The 17,007-nt window shown below is 42.3% G+C and overlaps 1 protein-coding gene across 2 annotated transcripts in view; it reads left to right on the top strand.

The window, feature by feature from the left end:
• Nucleotides 1-17,007, top strand: part of sema4c (sema domain, immunoglobulin domain (Ig), transmembrane domain (TM) and short cytoplasmic domain, (semaphorin) 4C) — a 100,443-nt gene that overhangs the window by 80,051 nt on the left and 3,385 nt on the right. For both annotated transcript variants that reach the window (XM_063897872.1, XM_063897871.1), the window contains 7 exons: nucleotides 2,539-2,714; nucleotides 5,710-5,854; nucleotides 6,770-6,983; nucleotides 10,867-10,982; nucleotides 13,418-13,575; nucleotides 14,073-14,164; nucleotides 14,360-16,944. In XM_063897872.1, the coding sequence (XP_063753942.1) occupies nucleotides 2,539-2,714; nucleotides 5,710-5,854; nucleotides 6,770-6,983; nucleotides 10,867-10,982; nucleotides 13,418-13,575; nucleotides 14,073-14,164; nucleotides 14,360-15,255 (1,797 nt within the window). In that variant the 3' untranslated portion in view covers nucleotides 15,256-16,944. The remainder of the gene's footprint in view (nucleotides 1-2,538; nucleotides 2,715-5,709; nucleotides 5,855-6,769; nucleotides 6,984-10,866; nucleotides 10,983-13,417; nucleotides 13,576-14,072; nucleotides 14,165-14,359; nucleotides 16,945-17,007) is intronic.

Here is a 17,007-nt window from a genome sequence, read left to right as displayed (position 1 = left end):
TGAGTAAACATAAAAAGCTGCTACATAACATTACATAGAAAGCAAATTTACCATCATCTTTTAGTACAAGAAGCAACTTTTTAAGGGACTAAAACGTAACCAAGTCAGCTTGCATACCATTTTTCTTACAAAATGCAGAAACGTGCATCAGGTAAAAGGCTTTGTTTGGTTCAACGGACCAAAAATGAGGGATCTTAAGAGTTACTATTTGCATGAAAACATTATAAAACTCAATTATGTGACATGATGAGTGAGGAATAATGTGCAGCATCGACATCAAGGTGTTCTTTTCTTATTAATGACTGCCTCGCTGCACATTATCCTGCTTTTGACACAGCTACTTAATAAACCAACAACTTCACTCAAGAAAATATTCCCAAAGTATTCCATAGTGGATGGAGAAAACTAATGTTTGTTATCTAAAGCTGAGGTTAATTTTACTGGACCTCTTTCTGCGGATTGATATAATAATAATAATGATCAAAATAATGATGATGATGATGATGATGATGATGATGATGATGATAATAATAATACATTCGATTTATAAAGCAAGTTAAAAAATAACATCAAAAGTAAAAAGTGCTTAGCTAGGTGGAATAGGGGGGGGGAGGGGTTTAGGAGTTGAAGGCAAGACTGAAAAGATGAGTTTTGAGGGCTGAACACAGTCCCTCCTAAGCAACAGTTTTGTTTTCCTTAGCAGAAGTCTGTTTGTGGAAAATAACAGCCAGTGGAATGTCCACATTGACCAATCAGAATCGAGTATTCCTCTCAGCGGTGTAACAAAATATTTTAGCCCGGCCTAAAATCACATGATGGACAGCCAGGCTTTATCAAGACGACAGCTGATACGTGTAATAAAAGAAATATAAACTACTTAAACTGATTAATGCTTCAACACACAGAGTTTATATTAGTATCAGTTCAAACCACAGAGAAAACGCTACTCGGTCAATAGATTTGCCCCACTGAATTTCAGGTAAACACCAGTTTACTAACAATGTTTTATGTGAGGACAATTACACTGACACAGAACAATTTGATAATTAATGCATTCATTTGTTGAATTAATGGCCTCATTAGGATAACTGATTAGTTTTGATTTACCACAGTGATTATGTCCAGACATCTGTGGAGCTTCTAGCTGTGAGGGGAATGAGATTTTAAACAGCAGCTCTTTTTATTTTGCATGATTTCAGTGAACTTTAAGTCAACGCAGCACAAGTGTAGAGTCATGTTTCAGTGACGTGTGCAGAGAAACGTCAGTAACCTCTCAACTGAGCGAAATAGAGACAGATTGCTAACAGTGGAGGAGATAATTAAGTGCACAATATATGCACTGTTTTAGGGAGAGTGCCCTTTAATGTCTGCGCTGCTGTGATGAACAATCAAGCTCTTTGAAGGAAATCAGAAACAGATGCTCACACATGATGCGTACTAGAGCCGTGAGTGATTCCCCTCATCCCGCTGTTATTCCTGTTGCTGCTGCAGCATAATATCTGTATCTCACTGCTGAATTATGAGCATTTCTATTCCTTTTTTAATGCCCCTGCATCACCGAGGTTGATAGGGATGAGTGTATCTGGCAGACAGGCCTCTTCTGAGCCAGCAGTACACCATATAAAGGGACCAAACATCAGAACTCAATGTTTCCCGTATAATTGAATATCATTATTATTATTGTCATCCTGCTCTTCAATGGTACCCTTGAACACGTCAGGGTCTAAATGCTCCTTTAGAGGTGTTTGCAACATGACAATGAGCTCAGTCAGCTCATTCACGTGTAACAGGTTCATCATTATGTAGATACAGAACGCCACAGTGTGTGCACAGAGGTGAGGTTTAGCATCCACAAGGTGAAGGTGAGGCTAATGAAATGCAACACAAGCAGCATAATAAAGCAGGAACGAGAGCGGTGTGCTGTCAGCTAAAAGAGAAATGGTGCTCGTTCACAGGGTCAACTCGCATTTGGATGCTTAATTGGCAGGCCACAAGGCACCTGATTGGAAGAACTCTTTCAATCTTGAGCTGTCTGACCACAGATTTCAAAACAACGGACACAGTGGCTCATTAAAGGGGCCCTATTATACTTTTGGGGGTTTTCCCTTTCCTGTAGTGTGTTATATAGGTTTGTGTGCATGTAAATGGGCTGCAAAGGCTAAAATTCCAACGTTTGGAAATAAGCTGTGCAGTTAACACCTAAAATTCAACTTTTAAGCGAATGAAAGGTTGTCATAGAATCTCAGATTTGTTTTTAGTGAAGGAACCCTTTAATTATTCACATGCAAGCTCAAAACAGCAGGAAAACTACATCAGCATTAAATAAGCCTTATTTTCTGAGTGTTACATACTTGTTTCTTGTTATTTTCCTGCCAAAATGTAGTCAAAACAGGTCCGTTTTTATTCTGCAACGGAAGATGTGTACTTGTTTCTTCCCTGATATTGACATGGAGCTCTTTTCCCCTTTTAATCCCAAAGAATGTACATTTAATGGACCTGTTTCAGCCATTGATGAGATCTGATCATGTCTTCTCTCAGGGGGATCTGGGTGGTACCAGGACTCTGCAGAAGAAGTGGACCACATTCCAGAAAGCCCGGCTGGAGTGCTCCCTCCCCGAGCGTCACGTCTCCTTCAAAAACCTGAGGGCCGTGTTCACGCTGCCGGGCCAGGACTGGAGGGGTACCACCTTCTACGGCATCTTCCACGCTCAGTGGTGAGTAACAGACGTGAATAGAGACGGCGAATACAGCTCAATTTCCGTATCATCCTCGGAAAAATCTTGGTTAATTACTCCATGTACCATCTGCTGTCAGAGCGAGACATATCACTCTGCCAGCGTGTCAGATACTCTGCTTTTTATTAAAACCCCGGGTCAGCCAGCAGTCACTCTGATATGATGGCTCTAATTACGCACTTTAGGGGATAAGGTGTTTACTGTGTAATTGGGCTTTTAGTGTAATAGCCCTTTGAGTGGATACAGCTCAAGTGGGCTTGAACAGGTTTTATGGGCTTTATTAGTGATTTAATGTCACATTGACTTCATGTTTTGGCTGAATATAGTGAACCCTTTTGCGAAATAGAATCAGGCTTATTTAATTAGTTCAATAAACGGGTGATTGACACGTTGGTTGAATCACATTATACTTGATACTTGATTTATCCCTTACTATTTCAGCATTTTATCCTAATAATAACTTATTCCTTATTTCTCATGAGGCTCGTTCAAATCTCCAGTAACAGGTGTCCATTTCCTCTCAATATATTCCTTTCAGCCTTAATAAACGTACGGGAAAAGTTGTCATTTGGGTTTGTGATTGCTACAGAAGTTACAATAAACATTTCCGTAAGAAAAAAAAAGCCATTACTTAGGCACAGATTTAGGTGTAAGTCAATATTTTCAATAAATAATGGCAATAAACCGTTCAAAATAAATCAAACTTGGAACCTAAACACACTGACCTGATCCCCACACTGTCTTTGTCGGTCTTTATACTTCCTGGTTCACAATTACAAAGATTACATAACATAAAAAACTAATATAGGATCTGTGGTGTGTCCCTTTTTGTTGAAATAGCTGCAATAGCGGCGGTGGTGGCGAAGTCCATAGGGGGTTGGCCTGGGAACTGGAAGGTCACCAGTTCAAGTCCCCGAAAGACCTAGTGCCACCGTGGTGTCCCTGAGCAAGACACTGGTTACCTACACTGCTCCCCGGGCGCCGTACATAATGGCAGCCCACTGCTCCTAACACTAGGATGGGTCAAATGCAGAGACCGCATTTCGTTGTCCTACTACTTGTACTCTGTGCAATGACAATAAAGTTGAATCTAAAAAAAATAGTGTATGAGAATAGCCCGATTTAAGCATCATGTCATCACATCTGTTGAAGATTTGTGATACGGATCAGAAAAGATATCTGTAGATGTTTAAAAGTGTAGTTTATATCTTTATGAAACTTCACTTTGGGACCAAACCAACTCTTCTGAAGAGACTCGTTTGACGTCCTCTGTTTAAAGCCTGATAACACATTACCATTGAACCAGATCAACTTTTATTCTGAAGGGAAAACTTACTTTTAGCGCTAATTAATACAATCTGGAGATTTAAAATGCTGATGACAAAAAGAAACTTGTGACTGTAGGATTATTAGTGGACTACAGACTGGACCACTACACAACTGTTAATGAGTTACTTATCTCCAAAGCAGTGGGAGGCAGGGCAGGAGGTTTTCTTTGGGAGGAAAGTTGGAGTTGTTCTCCGTCTCTGCGAAAAGCCCTTTGATGTGACTCTTTTGTGTTCCTCAATAAGATATCATATCGCAAAGTGAACGCTTTGAACTTCAAGCTTTGTTTCTCCGTTCAGAGCTCCTTCTGCTGCTGTCAGACGGAAAAAAAGGCCTAATCCCTTTCCTCTGTGTGACTCGCCGGGGATTCCTTAAAGCCCTGTGGCTTTGATGGAGATAACATTAAGATAATTGGACATTATGTAAATGATGACTCGGAGTTCATGCCACAATCAGACTGAATAAGGGGGCTTTTTAACAAGCTAAGACATCAGTGCTGTCCTTTGGTTCTGGTGCTCACCTTTTAAAGCCTGTAGCTCTGTATGCACATTAACAGCACTGTTCCACATGGAAATAGCACCTCCCTTAAAGGGTCCTATTGTACCTTTGAGGTTTTATCTCTCCTGTAGTGTGTTATAGGTTGTTGTGCATGTAAATGGTTTGCAAAGGCTAAAATCCCAAAGTTGCATCCAAATGAGTTTCTCCAGTTTTTCCAATGGACTCCTTTTTTTACTTCCTGAAAAATAATGACATCACTATGTAGGCTGTAAAATGCTAAGGGGCAGGACAGCTCTAAGTGATCACAACAGAGCCGGCCAACTAACCGATCAGAGCAGACTGGGCTCTGGTTTCAGACTGAGGGTGAAAAGAGGAGCAGCAGCACAGGCAGTATGAGAAAAATAAAGAGCTTTCTGAACATTAAAGCATGGAGACATGTCCCAGTAGAGGAACCAAATACAAATATGAACCTAAAAATGTGCAAAATAAGGCCCCCTTTAAAAGATAAATCACAACATTTACTTTTTACAGTGGAAATGACTCCTCTCAGTCTAAGAATAGATATATATTTAATGGAAATCAAATATATTTGTGAGAAGAGGGGTACAAGTATGACTTTATGTGTCTGGGTCAGGCATAAATAACCAATTTCAAACCATTTTGTGGTCGAAAATTGGGTCGGGAAAGAAAATTAAGATCACATACCCCCAACCTTACCAAAAATTAAACCTTAAATGAAATGCTATTCCTGGGCGGAGGCGTCGCAGCACCAGCTGATTAATGTCAGTGGTCTATCAAGGGAATGTATTACATGTACAATTTGCAGCTTGCTTCACCGTGGAAACGGTGGAGAGGTGTCAACACATTTAATCATTTCTCTTTCACTCAGTAAGACACACTACAGGCTGAGCTAACATGCTCACCTTGATAGCTTTTATTATAAACATGCAAATTACGTCATGCTTTTAACATGCAACAGATATTCCATTCTGTTTATTATATCTCATATTCTTCCATGTTATTCTGCCTTTCTTTGTGCCACATTCTTCTGCTATAAGTCACGTTTCTCTACAAGTGATTGACAGGTAATCCATCTTTCCGTTTTTCCCGCCACACGTCACTAATTCCCCTCCTTGCCGCCATGTTTCAGGGGTGACGTGGACGTGTCGGCTGTGTGCCAGTACCAGATCAGTGATGTGAAGAAGGTGTTTGAAGGATCCTACAAAGAGTACAGGGAGGCTTCTCAAAGGTGGGGGCGCTACACCGGAGCTGTCCCTGTCCCACGGCCTGGATCGGTAAGAAATAATATATATTCCATTTTTTGTTTGTTGGAATTTGTTAGACTTTTTTCCACAGTATTTAAAAATGTTGTATATTTTTTATTAATTCTAATAATTTACTAATTTTATTGTCAATTTTTTAAGATCTTTGAAAAATGTAATTCGAATTGTTTATACATTTTTATTTGGTTGTGTTTTTTTTCTGCTATTATTTTATTTGTTATATCTTTTACATTCACGAACAATAGTCATTTCTCAACCTAAAATAAAATAATTGAATTAAATATTTAATGAAATAGCGTACAAAACATGCAATACAAAGCAAAAGATAAAAGAAAATAAAAATGTTGATTCCGGTCAAATGACTTTTTCCCAGATCGTTGAATATTGGACACTAAAATAGCAAGACATTTATCAGAATATAAAAAAATAACTAAATTCGGAAAAATATAATTAAAATGAAAACATCAAAACATTTCCTGTGGCATTTTAATTCACGTTATCAATGTTTTAGGGAGCATGAAAGTAGTAATTTTTATTAAATGTGGGGGTTTGTGCATCTGTAACACATAAGCGGAGATAAGTGTGCCGAGGAGGAATAAAGAAAGAGGGAGGGAGGGAAGTGGAAATGAATGGCATGGGGTGCTGTAGCGGTGTAAGTGGAAAAGAGCTGGCAGGACACGAAAGCTAAGAACGTAATGATCCAGGACGAAAAGAAAGGAGGAAGAGGAAGGGGTGTGATGGCAGGCGGAGGTAAAAGCCAGAGTGAAATAAAGATTGAGAAAAGGAGATGGGGAGGGAGTCCAATCAAAGCCAACTAGCCATGCCAACGTGTGAAGAAGTTTCCTCCTCTAACTTTTTCTCTCTTCCTCTCCTTCCTCCTTTACCCCCGTGTTCATTTCCTCCCTCCGTCCTGTGTCCGTGCTGCAGTGTATAACTAACTCCGACAGGGAGAACGGCTACAACACCTCCCTGCAGCTGCCTGACGCCACGCTCAACTTTGCCAAGAAGCACCCGCTGATGGATGACAAAGCTCTGGCTCGCCCCCTGCTGCTCACCAAGGGGGTCAACTTCACCCGGCTGGCGGTGGACCGGGTCAGCGCCCTGGACACACGGACGTACAACATGCTCTTCATCGGCACTGGTACGCAGAGTGGAGGAAGAAGTGCTAGGGATTAGTTGTTCAGAATGTACATGTTTTTTTCTGGCCTATACTGTGGCTTGAACCAGTGACCATTCTGTTTCTCTATGGACTCAGCTACTGCACAAGTACATGTAAAGAGTAAAAAGTATTGGTCTACTTTCCCAAACCTTTGCCAGATGAAGTTGAAAATATTGGGCGCTGGGCTCAGTCGATAGTGTTCCTCTAAATCATTTTTAAGATTCTTCTCCCTTCTTTGAACTGACACCTCCCTGTGTTCAGCACGTACACTTCCCCTGTCATTTTACCTGCTTTAATACACACTGACACCTCAACTATTTACAGTGTTCATACTTAAACTCTGTGGGGCTTCAACGGAAATTTGAGTCTCTTTCATCATTTAGAGTTCAGCTGACAATTGTTTTCGGAGCTTTTATACTAACTGACAATTCAGGTGCCTTCAGGGCCTTAACTTTAAAATGGAAAATGCTTCCAGCTCTTCGCTTCAGCTGAGGCCTTAACTTATTTAAGTGCATCAGATTAAGATGCAAGTCCAATCCAGTACAATATATTTTCAACTCTTTTCAAACTAGGTGAGCACACTTTAATTTGGCAGGGAAAGTCTGGCATTTTTCTAATTAAATATCTAGTTTTTTAAGGATAAAACTACAATAGCCTCTTACAGTTTGATGCAGGAAAGGAAATGTGCATTCCTGTTTATTGCATAGTCAATTTCACATTTGCTTTGGTGAATTGGCACATCATTTAAACATAATGTGAGAAATTACAGTAAAAGCAAGTTTTCAAATTAAAGATCCATAAATGATATTAATTAATTAAATAATTATAAATAAAAATAAATAAAATCTAGTAAAATATGGAAAATAAAAGTAATATAAAACAGAAGAAATAATGTAGAATTATAAATAAATACACTATTTTATATTCATGTTTATTGTATATAATCTTTACTTCACACTTCCCATTTAATTGAAAAAGGAAAATAGTGTTGAATAGTATAAATGAAGCCTTACAACTAAGCTTAAAACTGGCTTTTTACTTTGTTTTCTGCACGGTTGTATCAGACTGTATTGTACAGTATATTGTGTTCCTGTTACTTTCCCCAGCTCCTTCATCCTTGATTTTGCAGTAAAAAAAAAACATCCTAGGTACACAGTCTTTATTCATATTCCCTTATTCCCCTACTGCGAGTGTGTGTTTATTGGAGTCTGTGTGTGTGTGTGTGTGTGTGTATGTGCGTGTGTGTGTGTGTGTTAGGAGGGGTTGCACACAGTAGCCTGTTTGTAGAGTAGATTCACGGTGCAGGCCGCGGCAGCAGACAGGGAAAGGTACTGGCATTAGGTACGGTGGCACAAAACAACATGCCATCTGGCCGCACTTCAGCTGGGTTTCAATTAAGACTTGATTTGCATGCTGAGATCCGTCTTCATGCATCAAAGGAAACGTCCACATATGCGCGACTTAATTAATATCTGCAGTCAGTAGCCACCAGGCCCCATATGCAGGTGTCCTGTGTTTTGGCACGGATCTGAAATCAGACGTAATCCTGAATAACACGCATCTCGCAGTGGATTTGAATGCATCGCGCCTCATGAATGGAGAGAGGCTCATCTGCTTAGCATTCAGATCACTGCAGCGGCAACACTGACAGCGCCACAACACCGGACTTCTCTGCTGGCAAGCGGGGAGGCCAACCCCGGACACACACACACACATTTGTGACACGCTCTCACAAATTGATATACACAAACACACCGAGATACACACGCTCACACTTCCTGAGCCAAGTGCAGTCATCCCCGCTTGTCGTGCTTCACGGCACAAACTCAACGGGGCCCCTTGGCAGACGGGTGCTCATGGTGCCAATTGGGCTGCGGGCTTGATTAGCTATTAGCTGCAGAAAAGCGACAGCTGAAGTGAAAAGAGAGCGCCGAAGAGAGCCAGGGAGAAGGAGCTTGTCAAAACTGTTTTTCAGAGAAACCAAGTTTCAGGATTGAGGGATTAAACGACACCGGTCCCTGACTCTGCGAGAGGAGAATGTTATGATATGCCTGCTGCTTGCTGCGACGTGTGTGTGTGTGTGTGTGTGTGTGTGTGTGTGTGTGTGTGTGTGTGTGTGTGTGTGTGTGTGTGTGTGTGTGTGTGTGTGTGTGTGTGTGTGTGTGTGTGTGTGTGTGTGTGTGTGTGTGTGTGAATCTATTTTCCTCCCATAGGCTACTAAGTTAGCTTTTCATCTTATCTGTGACAGTCTCTTAATCGAGAGGGCCGCACAAGAAAACACATGTCAGCACGTAACACTATTTCAACCTTACACACACACACACACACACACACACACACACACACACACACACACACACACAGACATCAAGGTCATCCCAGCAGCTGTGCCTAAAACGCCTTTCCTCACAGGGGATCTAGACTTGCTCAAAATGCCCTACATGAAAGGAGTGCAGGATCTCCTCTTCCTCTCCTCCAGCGTCAGGTCCCCGCACTACAAAAAAGTTTCAAAATAAATGTCTCTGATATTATTACCTTTTCCCAAGGCCAAGAACACCGTCCCGACTCTTTTAAATTCACCTTCAGATACTTTCTGGCTGGGATGGACTCAGTGCTGGCAGCACAAGTTGTTTTTCTTTCCTATTTTCTGTCTCTCTCAGTTGCAGAGAAGCATGACATTTTAGTCCAGCTGGCGTTGAAGTTTCAAAAATTGAAGTTGATGAAAGTTGCCGACAACCGAATAACACTGCAGCTGTGTGCATGTGTTATCATGTATGATAGTATGTCTATATTGGGGTTTGCCTATGTGTAATTTCGAGTATTTGAGTGTTTATGAATGGTAATAAAGCACTCAAAGTCCTTTAGTAAGTATACTAAAACAACTCAACTAAATTGTAGTAAAGCACAGTTTATAGTGAATATTCTATCATTAAATTATGCTAATTTTTTATTCTTTTCACCCTCTGTCTGAAACCAGAGCCCAGTCTTCTCTAATTGGTTGGCTGGCCAGCTCTGTTGTGATTGGTCAACCACTTAGAGATGTCCCGCCCCTCAATCTTCACATTTAAGAAACAAACATTACATTGCTTTTAAGAATGAGAATCAGCTAACAGTTGCATAGAGCCACTTTTTTTACTTTAGAAATGGAGCATTCAAGTGTTTTTCAGTCACAAGTGTTTTGTTTACTTGATCAGGCTCGGATGACGCAGGGCTGGATTGTTGAAAAGTATTTCTAAGGGGCTATGTTATTGAATAGTTTTAGAACCACTGATGTAACTTCTTACTTCTCCCGTGGAGAGAGAACTTAAATGATCTTTCTTCACAGCTGACGTATTAATATTATAACAGATGTGACGCATGTAATTATCGTTCTGATGCATTTCAGCTTGTCTTTTAATATTTAAGTCCGTCATTAAGGCATACATAATAAAGTCGCACCGTTAATATTTAAATGAACAAGTCAATCCCAGGAGTGTGTTTGTTTGTATCATTAATATTTAAGTCAAATACGTCGCAGTCGCAGGTGTTGTTTGTTCGCAGGTCATTAATATTTAAATTGACTGGTATGCAGCCACAGGTGTATGAGCCAATGCATTAATGCAGGTATTTATTATTCAAATGAACCGGTGTGCATCACAGGTGTGTGTACGTATATTTTAATCTCATATCAAGGAGATTTAAATGAGCTGTCAACGGAGTGTTTTCCAGACTTAACCAAAAGTGCTAAAGCTATCTATTTGATCAAATGGTTTTCTCTTTGCCATGAAAAGATGCCTTACAAAGAAAGTCTGCAGTGATGTTGATTTGAACCTTTGAAAGTGAAGTGAGCTAAATCCTGTTTTCTGTTCCTCTCCCGTCCTTGCAGCGGAGGGCTGGCTGCAGAGGGTGCTGATCCTGGGCAGCGAGGCCCACGTCATCGAAGAGATCCAGCTGTTTGAGACACCGCAGCCCGTGGACACCCTGACCATCTCGCACTCAAAGGTAAGAACAGGGGGGGATATATATCTAGGTAGATCAAGGAGAATTCAGACTCAGATACCCTTTAGTCGTCCGACAGCAGGACTGTTTACGGCAAAGGGACAGTGCAGATGAAAGGCAAAGAAAGTAGGCTAACAGTTTAGTAAAGACGCAAAGAGACAAGCAATAAAATCACAAATATAACTAGAAGCATGATAAGTGGAGTTCAATATGACATGCAGGATGTGTGTTAATAACAGCCTGTTCAGCGTATAAATAACGGTTATTGCATATCAGATTATTTAAACCTGCACCACCTTAGTAAAAGTTAGTCAGATCAGGTCGTTTAAAAGTTGGAAAAAAGTCATTTTGAGTTAAATTTATACCAGTTGTAATTATCCATTGCAAATCAGAATCAGAAATCCTTTATTTATCTCACAGAAAGGACATTTAAAGTGTAACAACAGCTAAGGGACAGTGCAGATTTGAGGCATAACATATCAAATAAGCAGACGTTAATAAAATACATTCAAAAGTACACTACCACGGTAAATAAGAAGAAGCATTATAAAAGTGTACATAAAAAAGTAAGTGAAATAGCAGCTAGTGAAAACTAAAATAAACACTAACAAGTTAATGTTTCATAAAGGATGTGTTTTATTAATAACAGCCTCTGGCACACAGACTATCCAAACAGTTAGTGACCAGTATAAGGAATTTAGCTAGCAGCCAGTCATAACAATAAGAAGTAAGAAAGGGTTCAAATTTGTACACCAAACGGTTAAGGTAACGATACAGACTGCATGTGTAAAGCTGTAAAATGCCTTTGGAGGAGCTGCCGCGAGTCTGAGAATTGTTCATCATTTGATGGTTTGAGCTTCCAGCTGTTACTCAGTATAGTAGCCTAAAGCGAGTTAAAGTCACCTGCTTGATGTAGTGTTTTATGTCAGATAAGAAATTCAATGCTCTTGCAGGGAGAAAAAGTACCTCAAAGTGTCTTTGTTGTTTTTGCACACTTACCACGGTTCTGCACTTCCTCTGATTGACTTGAAAGAGGAGTTTTGGTTTCCCATTAGCTTTCCCTCTTTCTCTGTTGCATCACGTTTCCATTGATATTCAATGATCACAGTATGACTTCTGCTTTATACCGTTATGTGTTATATACCTGACAGAATATAATGTCCATATCTCAACATCTATTCCCATACATATGTAAAAATGCTCGGCACTATCTGGTGACATGCTAAATTCCATTTTATAGTCTCTGTAATTAAACTCTTTGCTACGACGAGTGGTGCAGGGATGACGTACTGGAATATGGAATCATGCATGAAATTAGCTCTGTGGCAAACACACATTTATGATACTTACATCTGTTGTTTTTCATCTCCACATGTCAACACCCCATTTGAAGAATAGATGCAATTGCCAGAAGTAAATAGCTAACCTTAGGCTATAAAAAAAAAATCACAGTCACATGACTTCACACCAACACCGCTAAGCTAAAGGCAGCTAATCAGAATCATAAATCCTTTATTGGTCCCGCAGTGGGGAAGTTTACAGCCTCACAGCAAAAGTGACATAGTAAAAGAGAGCTAACATACTAACTATAGGGAAAATTCACCCTTAAATAGAATATAAATAAAGACAATTAAGCTTGGTGTGATGACGTTTAACAATCTTATTTACTCACTTGCTAGCAGACGCAGTTTTTAAGACACATAAAAGCATCAGACATTCATAAGTGGGGTATTTACTGACGCTCTTAAAATCTGGTAATCTGTGTTTGATAGACCATGTATAATGTTGAAATGAAAACATAAATCTACACTATCGTTCCTCTGCTGATCTGTCAAAACCCTTTTTGCCAGACACTTAAAATCTCAGATCTACTGACACTGGTCTGCTGCCACTCAGAAGATGGTTTTATCACTTTTAACACAGCTTTTCCCCAGATCGAGTGTCGCCTCATGAATATAGAACCGTCCTGACAATAGCAGTAATTACGGTCCTTCAGCTCCGTGGGGAATTGAACCTCTGCCCCGTTTGTTTTCTCAGAGTCCCTGCCCTGTCACCGGAGCCTGTGTGTTGACATCGGCCGTGTTCGCCGATCGATGCTTGTTTTTTTTGACAGGGCGTCCCCTGCCCCAAAGCCCACTGCTTATCTCATTAAAGCTGGCTAAGCCGCGACCAGACATTTTATGACAGCTTTTGCAAAAAGAGCGCAATCCAGATTTGATTTGAAGTGGGTCAGGCGGGTGAATGTAATTGTAATTGAGAGTGATTATCCCATTATCTCCTATAACTGAGTCCCTCTCTGTTTATCTTTCTCTCTGTTTCCATCTCTCTCTGGTTTCTGTCTCTGGGCGATGGCTGGATCTGGTCTTTGTCTTCTTCTTCTTCTTCTTCTTCTTCTACTTCTTCTTCTTCTTCTTCCTCTCTCTGCGTTTTGTGTGTAGAAGTACTTGTACATCGGCTCTCGTTCTGAGGTTCTCCAGCTGCCCTTGGCCAACTGCAGCCGCTATCAGTCTCAGCCAGACTGCCTGCTCGCTCGGGACCCCTACTGCGCCTGGGACAGCGAGGGCCGGGCCTGTGTCCGCATCGACCTCCACCGCGGGTGAGACCAGCAACCATGCATTCATACTTTAACCCACATATAAAAAACATAATAGGCTTAGTATTGATATTCCGTAAAAGCCCCTGAAGCAGTATTCAGATATTATGTTACTCTTTATTGACACCATGCTAATTAAAATTAGATATAAACAGCTTATGACAGAAAACAGAGGCAGATTTTATTGCAGGCTTTCACTCTGAAGCTTTCTGAGTAAAATCCTCCTGAATTACAAACTGTGATTTCCATTATTGAACAAATGTAGCCACAAAGCGATATCATCAAGCTCTGGTCAATATCTATGTTTCTAACCAAAAGTTAATATTGCATTCTGACATTTTAAGCTCATTTAAAGATAGTATTGTCTTGAAAAAAGTTAGTTTGAATGTGTTAGTAGTTTCAGATGTCTTTGAGTATATCCACTGCACCCAGTATTATCTGTAGCACTCAGTGGGAACATTACTAATCTTCTGTTCTGCTTCCTGACCTTTCCTCTCCAGCTCTACCTCCTCCCTGTCTCAGGACCTCATGCTGGAAAGGTTCAGCCGGGGGAAAGCCAAGTTTGATAAGCCCGTCTCCATCCCCAGCCCTGGTGAGTAGTCGGGCTCCACCTCAGTAGTGGCCCCTTGTGGGAATAGCCTGTCAGTGCAGGAGCAGCTGAACTGAGTGAATACATTTGGACTAAGTTAAATAAATTGAATTAAGCAGAAGAGAGCTGCTGCAGAATATCAATTATATGGATGACCTTTAACCACCTCTTACACCAACTGTCTTTTCGCCTCTGCAGATCCCTCCCGCCTGAAGAACATCACAGTAGTGGTGGGGTCGGACATGGTGCTGCCGTGCCAGCTGGTCTCCAACCTGGCTCAGCCCTTCTGGGTGCTGAACGAACGAGAGCTCCAGCTGGGTGACCCCGAAGCAGGAGGGCCACGCTTCGATCGCACCCTCAAGGCCCTTGTTGTACCTGAAGCAGGGCAAATGCAGGCGGGACGTTACATCTGCTACTCTGAGGAGCAGGGGGTCAAGTTTCAGACGGAGCGCTACCAGGTGGCCGTGGTAGCCAGCCCTCCGGTCTTCATGGAGGCCCGGGCTCCTGACAACAGCATGGGGCTCTTCTGGGTGCTGGTCATCACCCTCGGAGCGGCGTGCCTGCTGCTCCTCGTCGCCGCTCTTTACCTGCGCAGGAGGCTGAAGCTGGCTCTCGGAAAAGGAGCCGACATGAAGCCTCTCGAGAGCACCTTGGTGTACCCCATCACCCTCCCTAAAGAGCCGCCTACGTTTGTGCCCAGCAAGATGCCCAGCGACGAGGACCGCTTCTGGGAGACAGGCGCCAACTACTACTACTCGGACGGCTCGCTGAAGATCGTTCCCGGTCACGCCCTGGGGCCCAACAGCGTGAGCAGCACGGCGTCACCGAGCGCCATTCCCGGCCAGCCCATCCACTCCCCGAGCCGTCTCAGCCTCACCAATATCCGAGGCTCGGGTAGCAACGGCTACATCCGCCTCAACCTGAGCACAGCAGGGGAGGATAGGGCTAGCGGGGCTGGCGCTGGGGGCGGCGGGCTGGGGGGCCTGGGCATGAGCGGGAACGACTACTCGAGCCCCTTCAAGGAGGAGCTGAGACGTACGCTGCAGCAGAGGAGTGTGCTGCCCGACGCCAACCCCGAGGAGTCGTCTGTCTAGGCGTGTCCTCCTCTGTTTCCCGAGTTGGAAAAACAAAACAACCAACCTACCTCCCTCCTCCTGAGGACGCCTGCTCTCTCTCTCTTTCAGTGACACGCTGTCAATCCCCCATGCTCTCTCTCTCTTGCGCTCTGCCAATGCCTGTTTGGCTCACTGTTGACATTTATAGCACACAGCATGTTCAATATACACAATCATACACTGTGTTCGCCAACATGCACTCCTATAATTATTATGTCCCGGGCAGTCATGGTTGTGGCTCTTTCTGCTTCCACTGTGCAGTCGCCACCTGTGTAAATTGTGTATTTAAAAAAAAAAATGGCTGAACGCAGAGGAGAACACCTCAAGCATGGAACGAATCTAACAAATGGCGTTACATGTGTTCTGAGGGCCCCGTTTAATTGACGATGAGTGGACCAAGAGGCTTTTAGCCGAGCTGAAACCAGTTGATGAATGGCAAGTGCAACTGACTGGAAAATGTTGAACTGATTCTGTGTCCTTCTTTTCCTTTGAGACTTTTTTTTCAGCGTACTGCACTTAAAAACTGGAAGCGTGTCTTCCCTTTTTGTATTAGTGAGCCAAGAGTGTGAGAGCGGTATAAAAAAAGACTAATTAATCTCGAAGCAAGACGACAATCACGTCCCCGAAGCAGGCGCTCTGCGAGGGACAGAGAGGACAGAGAGAGCCAGAGACAAAGAGAGAGGAAATTAAATGGAAAATTAAGTGAATTGGATAGAAAGACACAAAGGGGGGGGGGGGGTGTTGAATGAAGGACAATCTCTCAAGACTTTCTCTGCTCAATTTGTAATTTTTTTTTTCTCCCCCCAAGTTGTATTTACTCTCGGAGAAACTCCTTGATCCCTTCCACTTTCATTTGTCGTGATGGTTGGTTTGAATTAAGACATTTCTTGTTGTTGCTTTTTCTACGTCTTACATGACTACAGCCGTGTTCAAACGGTTATTAGGAGACTAATGGATCCCCTCTGTGAATGACACTGCGAGGGCACATTCCTCGCTCAGCCCTGCACGGTGACCTTCAAAACGCACCTTCAAGTCCAATACACTACGAGTGCACTCGGAACGACATTTATTAGAGTCAGAGTGTGTAACAGATATGTGTTTTGGCTGAGCCCTTTATAGGACGATTGTTCATCTCGGCAGAAAGAAAAGGTTATTTGCTTTCAGCTCTTAGCAGCGGAACATAACTGCACACTCAATTCCAAACTGAAGCTGACGTGAAGACATTAGGCATGGAGAATGTAGTTGAACCCTCACTGTTGCGACCGCTGTGGATGTCTCAATAAGTGCTTTATATCTTAGTGTATGGTGAAGGCGGTAACTTGCACTGCCAAGAAGGAAATACCCCTCCCACACACACACACACACACACACACACACACACACACACACTTTTTAGTCCTTTGAATGCCAACCATCCTGGACCACAGTGTGTTTGTGATGCATCCTTAAACCCCCATGAAACCCCCTTCCCACCTCATACCGATGCCTAGAGACTGACCCGGGCTACTGTGGACTAAAACACTTCCAACATACAAGATCACACACACACACACACACACACATACACAGTGCTGATGGGAGGATGAACGGACAGACAGACAGACTGATTGCCGCCGTGCTGACACACTGCTGGCTCCAGGCGGGAAAGCAGCCGTGAACCAGAGAAAGGTATTGTTCCACTTAATTAAATTCATGCAAACAGATTTAAGCAAAGTCCTAACCTTTAACGAT

The sequence above is a fragment of the Eleginops maclovinus genome, chromosome 12 (assembly GCF_036324505.1).
Source record: "Eleginops maclovinus isolate JMC-PN-2008 ecotype Puerto Natales chromosome 12, JC_Emac_rtc_rv5, whole genome shotgun sequence".
In the NCBI taxonomy this organism is placed as follows: Eukaryota; Metazoa; Chordata; class Actinopteri; order Perciformes; family Eleginopidae; genus Eleginops; species Eleginops maclovinus.
Note: the sequence above shows the minus strand (reverse complement) of the source record. Positions and strands in the feature narration are given on the sequence as shown.